General features: G+C 31.1%; 1 protein-coding gene and 1 pseudogene across 2 annotated transcripts; one reads left to right on the forward strand and one right to left on the reverse strand.

Annotated features, from left to right (window-relative positions):
- Positions 1-3,395: 3,395 nt before the first annotated feature.
- On the reverse strand, positions 3,396-8,808 carry LOC132599420 (carotenoid 9,10(9',10')-cleavage dioxygenase 1-like). 2 transcript variants are annotated; one of them, XM_060312794.1, is made up of 13 exons: positions 8,350-8,808; positions 7,693-7,830; positions 7,503-7,605; positions 6,963-7,228; positions 6,324-6,503; positions 5,660-5,741; positions 5,483-5,564; positions 5,216-5,278; positions 4,985-5,123; positions 4,552-4,879; positions 4,208-4,275; positions 3,963-4,124; positions 3,396-3,646 (listed from the first exon to the last, which is right to left on the reverse strand). In XM_060312794.1, exons 1-13 carry the CDS (start codon positions 8,452-8,454, stop codon positions 3,536-3,538), a joined length of 1,827 nt encoding a protein of 608 aa, XP_060168777.1. In that variant the 5' UTR covers positions 8,455-8,808; the 3' UTR covers positions 3,396-3,535. The 2 variants fall into 2 exon arrangements, with proteins under 2 accessions (XP_060168777.1, XP_060168776.1); XM_060312793.1 differs by having other exon boundaries at positions 4,208-4,290; positions 8,350-8,806.
- On the forward strand, positions 3,835-3,947 carry LOC132600916 (U6 spliceosomal RNA; annotated as a pseudogene).
- Positions 8,809-12,639: the final 3,831 nt, after the last annotated feature.

Consider the following 12,639-nt stretch of genomic DNA (forward strand, 5'->3'; position numbering starts at 1 on the left):
CCAAAATCAACTCAACACTAATGCTAACAAAAGAAATTCAATTCTACAACTAGGAATGAAAATAATTTTGGATATTTATTCTTTAGTTTTTGCATAATTAGTCTAGAGAGTGAAAATACATAACTTTTTTTTTTCTTTATCATATAATTAATACTTATTAGCCGTACTTATTTTAGGATGACTTAGTATTTTTAGATTATGGTCATTTTCTTTATGGCTTATTAATTAGTAATATTTATTTTAATCGATTTTATTATCTTTTTTGTTGAATATATTAATACAATGTCATCACTCATCTCACATTTTGTGCTATTTTCTTAAGAAACACCTTAATTATATAGTTGTGTCTTACTAGAACTAAAGAAATATTTGAAGTGAAATTTATATGTTTTGTATGAAGACTTTTCTGGGAAAAAATCCGAGGTTAAAAAACCCGAATTTTATTGGTTTGGTTTGGTGTATAAATTTAAAAACCCGACGCAACTGGTTTGGTTTGGTATTAAATAATCCGAACCAACCCGGTGCATATACACCCCTAACTAGGTTGGGCATAAATACCGAAAACTGAAAAACCGGACCTAACCGAACCGAACTTCAAGAAACCGAAACCGATAGAACCGAACCGAACTAGTTTAGTTCGGTGTTTAGTGTTCACCTTCAAAAAACCGAAACCGAAATAGTTGAACCGAAGAACCAAAATTTAAACCGAAATTTATACATTACCCAAAAAAATTAAAATAGTCCAGACCCATTAAGTTTAAGCCAAAAAAACCCAATTGTAATAAGCTCTCTTTTGCTTTTGTATCCCTAATTTTTCAATTCAGTTGAGAAAATCAAATATCCTTAACAAAGAAAGGTGACCAGGATGTGTCTTTAGGATTAATGTATGTCCTTTATGTGTTTTCTTAATTATTCTTACTGTATGTATATAACACCTAGTAATCCTATATTATGGTTATGGTTTTGATTTTAATTTTTTAGTTTTATGTTTTGTTGCTTTTGAGAATATGAATTAGTGTAAATGGAATCGATTCTAATATCATATAAAAATCGAATTGAAAAAATCGAAACCGAACCGAACCAAACTTTAAAAAATCAAAACTGAAAGAACCAAACCGAACTAGTTGGGTTCGGTGTTCGGTGTCCACCTTCAAAAAACCTAAACCGAAATAGCCAAACCGAAGTTTGATAAAACCGAACCGAGGAACCGAACGCCCACCCCTACCCCTAACAACAACCAACTTTATAGCAGTACACTTTTTATAAAATCACCCTCATATCACAGCTATCTTCTTTTTTGTAATATAATAAGAAACCATCTTTACCAAATAGAATATCTATAATTATCAATAATAAGTGTAGATATTTTGACCAAATATTTTGATATTTTAATACACTATTTATGATAAAGAATATTATATGAATATATATTTCCATCATTAAAAGATTTTCCTTCATTATAAAAAATGTGATTAAGCTTAGGATTTGACAACTATAAATGAAAAATTAAATTTTATGCATTTTTTTGTTTGCCTACAACAGCGAAATATTATTTAAACGTCACTGTTATTATAGGTGTATAACAACAATTCTCTATAACAAAAAAAGAATTTCGCCCAACGATACTGTAATAGAGAGGTTTGACTATACTTACTTTCCACTAGGGGTGTCAATGGTTTTCAAAAAACTGACTTAACCGACCGAACCGTACCGTACCGAACTGATTTTTAGGTTTCTTTTAATAAAAATGATGGTTTTCGTATAAATTTATAACCGAACCGAATAATTAGGTTGGTTTTTATTTTTATAAAAATAAACCAAAAAATTACCGAACCGAACCGAATAAGTTTATATGTGTAAAATATATTTTATATATTAAATTTAAAATATAATAAAATATGAAAATTTTCGCCTTGGGTTTGGGATGTTGAAAATGACTACAAGCCGGCAATATAATTAACACCTCACGTTCCAACTCTGAAACTTATTATATTGCTCCTAGTGAATTAAATTAGTTCTAGCATCTCGAGTAGTAACTAGTAAGCTACAAGGTATTCCAACAATCTTGGTTAGAAAGCTACAAAGCACTATTAGATATTCTTCCTCTCGTGTGATTTTAATTCTCTTATTGGATATTTAATCTTAGTAGTCTCAGTTTTTGAGTCTCATCTTGATTGATTTTTTCCCGCGTGCGATCTAAAATATATCTTTTGCTGTTGCTTAACATTATTTTACACTACCGTAAAATAGTGGGTTCAATCTCTATTCTTGTCGTCTTTCATGTTTTCTTGATTCATCACATTTTAATCAGTAAAAATATCTAAAGAGTTTTTGTCCAAGTCCTATAGAAATATGTATGATATTGTGTCTTAATTTTTACTAGTGACTATAATATTTTTTTAAAAAAAAAAAAACGAAAATTAAATCGAACCGTACCGATACCGAAGAAAAACTGACATGATGGAACGGTTTCAAAAAGTCTAATTTTGGTTCTACAAAATGAAATGACCGAAAAATTGATACGGTATAAATTTTTTAAAATAACCGTCCGAACCGTACCATTGACACCCCTACTTTCCACCTTCTTGTTGACTTACCATAAATATCATGTTTTTCTTTAAATTTAACAACTAGAAATTGTTAAATAATTAACGGCTCAAAAATGCTTACTTGTTGCAAACTTAAAAAATTAAAACTGCTCGTGAATATGCTTAAGGGATCAGTTTGAACTTACCCCAACTTATGTGACCATTTTGTCATTTTCTCACCTAAAAGTAGTTAAAGGAACCCCTGACAATTTAGTAACAGTTGGTCCTTTGTTCGCGAGATTATTAAAAGCAGTTAAAACACACCAAAATCACCACTTTTTTTTTTTTTTTTTCCAATTTCACTTTCTTTATCTCACTGTTAAATCTATTTTTAGCAATTTTACACACAAAAAAATTTACAGAGACAAAAGTATAGTTATAGATGATGAAATAGCAGCAAGATAAGGATTTTATCAGAGAAAATTTTGTGCTCTAAAGGACTAAATGCGGCTGCTGAGACCAAATCTAATGTAGTGAAAGTGAAGCCTAGTAGTAATAATCAAGTTGGGTCATTTTCAAAACCCAAATTTGATTCATCTGTTATCAAGAAAAAGGTTATTCAGATTTCATATAAGCAATCTGGAGACACAAAGGGTAAATCTGCCATTAATATCTCTAAAACTGAGGTACTTATCTGCAAAAGATTCTTGCTTTTTGATAATTTTGTTCTATTTGAGATCCATTTAGTTCTAATTTTGGTAAATAATTAAGGAGACAGACTCGAAATCTGTTGGGCTTTGCCTGCGCAGGTTCGAATCCTGCTGTCGACGCTCTATTTTTTTTTTCTTAACCCTCGCGCTAACGATGGAAGCCAAATCGCCTAAATATGTATTGATTTATCAAAAATATAATACAAGTGAAACAGCTATTTCCATATAATAATAATCTGGTCACAATTATACATTGAAGAGAACCACTTCGAACATAGGTTATATATACTGCACTATCTATAAGTTCAATGGCATAAAAGCTCCATGAAATCCATATGGCACTCTACAAGGTAATGTGATGATGGCAACAGGCTCCCCTTTAATTTTTTTTGCATCAATTATATAAACCTGCAAGATAGATATTATATGCATATCAGAATAAACTTAATTAAATTTCCAAGTCCTGTTTGAAATCGACATAACAAAAGAAGTTTATATTTGTCCCTCCAAAGCATAAATTCGATATTTTCCGGCTTATCTAACTCACTGGCTCGACTAATCCAAATACACACCTTAGAAAATCTTTTAATTATGGAGTTATTTATCCATTCACAAGCATCTCGTATTATTGTAACAATACATATAGAAGATTAGCATGGTCCATAAGAAAGAATGACATGCACAATTCAAAGAGAAAATGATAATTATTATATGATCAACTTACTTGAGATTCATTTGTATTTTCATTGTGCGTGAATGCCACTATCCAACCATCATCCTCATCAACACCTTCAAGTTTTGGAACAAAGGTAGCTCCAGTACAGAAAGTGTTCTTTGGGAAAATGTGATACTCAACCTTAATCAAATCCTCTTCTTCTTTGTCATCCTAATTAATCAGCATTAAAAACATATCAGTTACATAAATGAATTTTACACTTTTAGAAAATATCAATTTATAATAGCAATTACCTTAGAAATTTCAACTTCTCTTTCTTCAAAATGAAGCTTGGCTAACCCTCCAAATTTAGCAAATCCTCCTGATGAATTCTTTGCTAAATTCAAGATATATGTCATCATGAGGTCTAGTTAGTAACATGAAAACACTTATTTTATCGCTAAATAACAAAAAATCAATAGTTAATCCTATTTAACGAAAGATTAGCAGAAATTTCGGTCAACTAAGGGCTATTTAATAACAGATTAGCGATAAACTTCATAGCTATTAATTTCTATTTCTTAGTAGTGATTAATTATATCTCATTTCAAAAAGTCATTTCTTTGTCATTCAGTCAAATAGAAATTAGAGTACTAACCAAAGTAATTAGAGAAAGCTTCTGAATCAACAAGTTGTAGATAACCAAATTTGTTTTTAAGACCAATGAAGTGCTCATTGATAATTGGAAATTCCATAACAAACTGATCTTCGGTTGTAGTTGGAGTTTTCATCTTCACTTCTCCTGTTTTCATGTTTAATCTCCATTCACAAATGTGAAAAAAAGAAAAAAGTTCTTTCGACAATTGAACGTTATTTTTACTGAAACTCGTCTCGTTCAACCCGTCCAGACTCAATTCAAGCTCGTCTACTGTTAGTTTCGGTCTTGGTATAATCGATCGACGAGATCTACATGCCCTCACCACCACCTTTTACCCACAAAAAAAAAAATGGAATCAAATTAATTAAGCAATTTTACTATTTCAAGATCACATAAATTTGAAATTAAATCAAGTAAAAAAAAGTTAAAATACCTCATCATTATCTTCAAAACAATTTATTATGTGAAATACACAACATGGTTCAACTTCAAACCATTTGATGGAATTAGCATCACCATAACGAAGCATTATTCCAATTCTTGCATATTCATCTTTATCGTATTTTATTAATCTGCAAAATCAGAAGTATATATATACATTAATTGAACGACTTAATCAAAAGTATTAATTTCATTAAAATTTAGTAGTGTTTGAAATACTTACTCTTCTCCCCTTATAAGTCTGCTTATGTCTATAGTTAGTGGAAAATCCAAAATCACATTGTACCTACACATAATTGGAATATACGATACTAGAATAACATTAGCGTATACAATAATTGGGATTTGAGTTCATATACATTGAAACAACAAAAAAATATCAGTGTTGTATAGCTGGTTATAGCAAGTTTCACTTTATTTTTCAGTTTATTTATTATTGAATGTCAATGATATCTGATAAGTGCACAAAATCTAAACAGAAAATAATTACCTCTTTGTAACTCCTATTTCATGGCAAAGGATACACCTATTGAATTTGAGATCCACCTTGTGAACCATTTGCTTTCCATCAGCTGAAAATAGGAAGGGAAATTATAAATAAATTAGAAAACTAAATAAGGAAAATAATATCACCTATTATTTTAGCTTAAAATGGAAAATAATATACCTGAAATGACTCCTAGCTCCAGATAAGGCTTTATTAGTGGATTAATTCCCATTATAACAAGTTCATCGCTGCCTGGAACTTTCTGTTGAGACACAATATAATTCATAAGTAAAAGTATATTAATTTTAGTATACTTCAATATGATATGAGAACATTCAAAAGACCCGGCCTTCAAATCTCACTAAAAGCGGATCCAGGATTTAAATTTTATGGGTTCAATCTTAAGATTTTTGGCATTGAACCCATTATATTTTTAAAGTTAGGGGTTCATATCTACTATTTATTGCAATTTTAATAATTTTTTACACATAAATTTAGGCTCTGCGTCGAAAGTTTGGGGTTCAGTTGAACCCCTACCTTGTAGGCTAGATGCACCTTTGAATCTCACCCACATCTGAAAGCAAAAATATACATATTTTTACGTATTCGCTAAAACTTTTAGATTAGACAATCATACACTTTAAGAATTTTTTGCAAAAAATAAAGTTACCACAAAAAGCATCCACGGACAAATGAGCTATGTTGCTCGGGCTATTAAAAAATGCTTACTGGTGATTGTCGGATCCTTCAAAATATCACATTTTTTAAAAATTCATTACGGATACGAGAAGATTTTCGGAGAATCCGAGCAATATAGAAAATGGAGTTCCTTACGAAAAATTACCTTCGGATGGGCTGTGAATGGTTGACTCCACGCTCCATTGACAGTCCAATTTCCCAGAGTTTCTAGGGTTTGTATGTTTATCTCTTGAGGCATATGATTTTCAGCAATTGAGTAATACTTCTTTGAGTGCTCAAAAACATTCGTGTTGCTTAGATATTTGTGTAATACACCATATCTCAACTGCAAGAAATTAAATAAGGATATACATAGTATTCAAACTGCTAATAGCCCTGTAAAAATTAGTGTACATATATAAATTAAATTCTTAATGTTATTACTGGAATAATGTCAAGTAAAAATTAGTGTACATAAGTGAAAATCTTAATGTTATCTGTGGAATGTTGTCAAGTATTTGAGAACATCCTAGCGCAAAAATAACGTTAGATACCCTCCACCTTAATTAGAGGCCTCAGGTAATTGGAGCTCTAGATATAGAATAGCGATACTCTTTACGACCCTTAACCAAAAGTCTCGAATTGGACTTATATTCTTGATATGAAAAACCCCCGATAGGAAGTACTTCCCCCTTAATATATAAGCGTTACACGCCGGATTTATCGGGACCCTAATACACCGGGTAAGAAATAAAAATGAAAAAAAAAAAAAGAGAAGATGAAAGAGGTATAGTTCATGACATACCACATTTAAAAGGGAAGCCATTAAAACAGCAAGAGCATCCCCTTCCATATTAGGAAGAAAACCTGGTTTCTTCCTATTCTTTTCCATGTTGAATGTTTCTGTTTGAACATATTTGTTCTTGTATAATATATTCCATTTGCTGCCTTTTCCTTTTTCTTTTGTGAAGTACAGAGCATGAAGCATTCCTTCACCTTCAATCCACAGATGGCTTGATTTTCCAAAAATTGACTTGGTTGATTTAAATCCTCCATAAAGAGGGTTTGATCCTGCAATTAGAGGCAGATTCAGAATTTAAATTTGATGAGTTTAATATTTGAGTTCTTAGCTTCTGCTGAAAAAAAAAAAGGATTTAATAATCAATACACTTCGATAATGTAAAATTATTTTACATTATCAGTATAATTCAACATGTTACACCTGAGATGTGTACTTGTTTTTCAGGTGACTAGCTAGCTAGTTTCACTCATTATGATCGCAAAGTTGCTTGCGGTTATCTTCTAGATATAGTTTTAAAAAAAGAAATCTGACATTTTTTCCTACCGTTTCTTACGTAAACACCCTCTGGAAAATCATTTGGAATTTTCCCTTCCATTGCGGTTACTCTCACAGCTTCTCCAATCTCATCAACAGGTGCAAAATTACTCTGAATTGTATGTATTTTAGGTGAAAATATACAAAAGTGAACTGAAATATGCACCAAAAAGTGTGATAATGGACAAATATATATTACCTGAGATGGGGACAAAGGTTGGTCAACAAATTCAAAGGTCAAATCTACAAAAGTATCCAATAATTTGAAAGCTGTTTCCTTCATAACTTTTGGAACATCCACTATCAAGGGAAAATGCTCTAAATTTGTCAAAAATGGCTGTTCCATAAAAAATGAAGCAAGTTCTAATTAGCGCATCTTATCTTTACAAGTAATTACTATGACCTAACATTTTTAAAAATTGCACCAAAGGTAATGTATGAAGTTCTTTGAAATTGATGAGTCATCGACATTTGTGATTTTTGTGGCTATAAATTATCTTATGAATAAAATGAAAGTTTAAAGTTAAATAGTTTCTAAACATATAAGCGTAACATTATTTTTAAGACCGAGTAAAATAAAAAGTATGCTACATAAAATGGAATAGATGGAGTATTATAAATCCCCAAGCTTTATCCATCAATATATATTCAAACTAACTACAGTATTATATACACTAACAATCTATCACAATTATTCTCCTTTAGCTTAGAGCTGAGTATGTTTTACCAATCTTATTATATGCAACGACATCTAAATACTTAATATTTCTTTAATCGGGCCTCAAAGCAGCTATCGAGCACCGGGCACCGATGAGAAACCAAAAAAAAAAATAGAGAGCAGGGTTGTTGTGTTTACCTTCAAAGTAGACGAAACTGAGGCTCTCAAGTCCTTACATTTGGGTATAATAATAGGCTTTTGCGAACGGCAATTAATTTGACATGCATAAATACAAGCAGCCATTAATTCTCGTTACCTCTTTGATTTTCTTCACAGTTTTCTAGCTAGTATTGTTGAAAAAAAAAATTGAATAAGAAGATATTGTTTGGGCACTGAGAAGTGGGACGAATTTATAGTTAGATTTTGTGACTACTGAGCAATTATTATATTTTCCTACCAAGTAGCTCACATGATATCGGGTAATCATTTATGGCAAACTCACTTACGCACTTACGAGTGACGACTGAGCATTTACCTTCTTGTCAAAACTGTGAATGTTATAGCAATATATAATTAACATAACATGCTATAGCAGGACAACTGTCTTATTTTTTAGATTCAAAATTTACTTGTCATGATGAAGAGAAGCCAATAAGTCAGTTGTATTATGACAGCAAAATCGATAAATCCCACTAATGTTTGATTTGACATTTTATTTTTTTAGGTTAAAAGTTGATCATAGTTTGGTGGGGTTAGGCATGGACCCAACTTGAGTAAAAACAAAAAAGAAAGGAAGTGCAGGGTTAGTTTATAGACCAAACTTCCATGAAAGTACTTCTTCGGGATAAAAAAAAAATTGTTCACTTAATCTTTTTTCTTTTGAATTAGAAAGAGTGTTCATTTATTAAATTAAAAAATAATTAATTTTATTTTCTCAGATTTATCCCTATTAAGTGTTATGTGATCAATCCCGGCATGGGTGGAGCCACCTTAGGGGTAGGGTGGTCAGATGCACACCTTTTGCCGGAAATTACGTGGTGTACATAAGTTAAATCTTAGGTATTATGAGTATATATTTAATTTTGCACACCCTTAACATAAGTGAGAAGAAAATTTGCATACCCTTCGTCAAAATCCTAGCTCCGCCACTGAATTTCAATACCTATTTAATTAGGAGCAGTTAGTCAAAATGCCTCTTTTTGTCTAAGAATTAGTAATTTTTTAAGGAATGTACAAATGATTAAGTGGACATTTTTATTTTTTTTTTATCAGGAGGGAGTATAAGATTAAGGGCAATTGGGCAAGTTTCACACCGCAATTCTAGATATGTGTGTTGACTGATACATACTTCATATTTTAATTCTTTTCATCGAGCGAATCACTAATCATATCTAAAGTACATTTCGTATTGAAGTAAAGAAAAGGCCCTATTTAATGGCAAGCCCTTTGTTGTTAGTCAACCAAGTAGCGCCTAAGGGAGTGCATCATACGAAAATCTTAAGTAGCTTTCACAGCAAAAATAAGAATTGAGGCCCCATTATAATTGGAAAATAATTGTACATAATTTATAATTATGAAAATTCATAAAAGATTTATATAGTTACATGTCTAAACCTTCCACAAGGTAATATGGAGCGTAGTGACGTACGAAAGATTGATAAATTCCACAAGACGCCACCCAATTAGGCAAAAGAATAAGACAAAAGAAGCTGGCCCTCACCAACAATAATAGTGGGGCTCCCAAAAAGGATTATCTCGTATCACCAACCTCAGAGACATGTGTATTTCGGGTGTAAGTACAAAATACTCAATAATCATGCACTCTGTATGACACAAGGATTTGTCGTCTCCTTAATCAGTTAAGAGTGCAAGCACAATCTAAGTGGGATACTACTCTTGAGTACTTTCATCTCATATACACAATATCATTAATTACTCATACTGAAACATACAAAATCATATTTTGGAAGATAGAAGAAATTCTCCGATTTCGATAAATTTTTTGATATACATACATAACTGTTATTAATAGCCTTCTGTTCAGTATGGGAGTTGGTTAAATAGAGTAGTGATAATGTTTGTTAGGCAATTAAGTTTGTTATAGTGTCCAAAATTTAATTGGCAGCACAAGTTGGTTATAGATCTAGTTCAAATTGGCATGGACCAAAAAGTCCAAAGAAAGAGAGATGCCATTTTTTAGGGTGGGCAAAGTATCTAAGAAACTAGGGAACTATCATTGATGGGCATATATTATTTTGGAGTTCGGAGCCTAAAGGGTATAAAAATACACGGTATAAATCAAAAGTGGGTACCCAAAAATTTAGAGACCAAAACGGGTATAACGTGGGCTGATCCACGTTATACCCCAAAAAACTTTTTCGGTTGTCAGAAGCAATCAACGAAAAATTAAAAAAAAAAATTGTATAACGCGGACTGATCCACGTTATACAATATATTTTGTATAACATGGATCAATCCACGTTATACAATTTAATTTTTTTCCCCCGACGTTTTACAAATGCTTTGTAAGACGTTGCCTCTATTTAAATCATATTCGGCTGTGTTTTTAATAAAAAAAAATTATTAATTTTTTAAAGCATATAGTTAATTTCAGTGATTAACTCTAATAAATATTTTAACACATGCAATAATTAAATATGTGCTACATATGCGAACAAAAATAAAAAATAAAATATAAGTTAAATAAACGTCATACATTAACTGAGCAGTAAATGTTAAATTACATACTAACTATTAATCAAGACATGTTATATATTCTTGAAAGATTACATAAGGAAACAACAATCATACAACTTAAGAAAAAACATAAAAACCAACAAGCAACAACAACTACTGATTTATGTCGGGGAAGCGATTCTTGTTATGACCTGTTTGCTTGCACGTACTACACTTTCTAGCCATGCGAGCAGGAGTTATATCCATTTCATTCCTCCTTCTAGTTGTAGTCCGCACTCCTGAATCCGAAGTAAGTTTTGTTTGAAAAAACTTAGTGTTTGACTGTAAGGTTATTTTAGTCAACTTTATATGTCGAAAACATTAGTCAACCTTATTTTCAAAAATTGAAACCGCAGAAGTGAAATTGACATTCACAACTACATTACCCCGGATTTTTACGTTGAAATCTATTGCGTATCATCATCTTATAAGTACATAAAACTGAAAATTTCAGGCCAATTTAGGGGAAAATTGAAATTGAATGGGATAAAAGGTGTTTTTTTTAAAATCGGCTCGGCTGTCCGCGTATATCTCAAAAAAATACGCAAGTTAAAAAAAAACGCGTAAAACGGACGTCCGAGCGCAAAGTTATGACCATCTAAAGTTTGACCATTTTACAACTAGTTTTTCTCCCTACATTATTTTAGAATTATATTTATATTCAAAATAAAGTTATGTCTTGATTAATAGTTAGTATGTAATTTAACATTTACTACTTAGCGTTTATTTAACTTATATTTTATTTTTTATTTCTGTTCGCATATATAACACATATTTAATTATTGCATCTGTTAAAATATTTATTTGAGTTAATCAATAATTGTTTTTTTTATTAAAAACACAGCCGAATATGATTTAAATAGAGGCAAAGTCTTACAAAGTATTTGTAAAACGCCGGGGGAAAAAATTAATGTAATGTATAACGTGGACTGATCCACGTTATACAAAATATATTGTATAACGTGGATCAGTCCACGTTATACAATTTATTTTTATTTTTTTAAATTTTTCGTTGATTGCTTCTGACAACCGAAAAAGTTTTTTGGGGTATAACGTGGATCAGCCCACGTTATACCCGTTTTGGTCTCTAAATTTTGAGGTATCCCCTTTTAGTTTATACCGTGTATTTTTATATTCTTTAGGCTCCGGACTCTATTATTTTGTGTATCTATTGCAGATGGCAAATAAATGAAACAAGAAAGCAAAGAGAGCAAGATATTGAATACTATGTACTATAGAAAACATTATGGATGATTTTAGTCTCCCACAAAAAAGATTTCAAATTTCAATTTTCCAATAAGTTGTTGACTCTTTTTCAATTTAACAATACATTAAAAGCTTCCTTCACTTAAGAATATATTCTTTTGAATTTACGAAAGCTTGGATATGTCTAAGCGTACATGTTTCTTCAGTTCATTCTGACTATTAGATTTAGAGGATGAAATGTCAACCTATAGGATAAATTTTGTTGAAATATTGATATTGAGTTGCAACTAAATCAGTTTTTAATGGGTATATAATACCTTTAGAGAAAATTTAGGGATGAAGTTGGAAAATTTCCAGAGATCTAGAAATAGTATCACTGGCCCTTTTAAAGCAACTTTGAACGTCGTCGTATCACTGACTTAGAGTTAGAGAGGGCCTTTTTAATGCAAAAGTTACGAAAATACGTGCCATTAAGTTAAATTCTGTGAAATTCAACTTTTTCAGTGCATGATATTTAAGATCCAACAATTGACAGATGCACTTTAG

This window comes from Lycium barbarum, chromosome 6 (genome assembly GCF_019175385.1).
Source record: "Lycium barbarum isolate Lr01 chromosome 6, ASM1917538v2, whole genome shotgun sequence".
NCBI lineage: Eukaryota > Viridiplantae > Streptophyta > Magnoliopsida > Solanales > Solanaceae > Lycium > Lycium barbarum.

Bases quoted from the DNA above. Each gene is read 5' to 3' on its own strand.
- LOC132599420 (XM_060312793.1), bottom strand. From the start codon at position 8,454: ATGGCTGCTTGTATTTATGCATGTCAAATTAATTGCCGTTCGCAAAAG. The intron at 4,880-4,984 runs GTATTTTAACTT...TGTGGGTAAAAG, and splicing joins GTTTTGAAGATAATGATGAG to GTGGTGGTGAGGGCATGTAG. The intron at 4,291-4,551 runs GTTAGTACTCTA...TCTTGAATTTAG, and splicing joins AGCTTTCTCTAATTACTTTG to CAAAGAATTCATCAGGAGGA.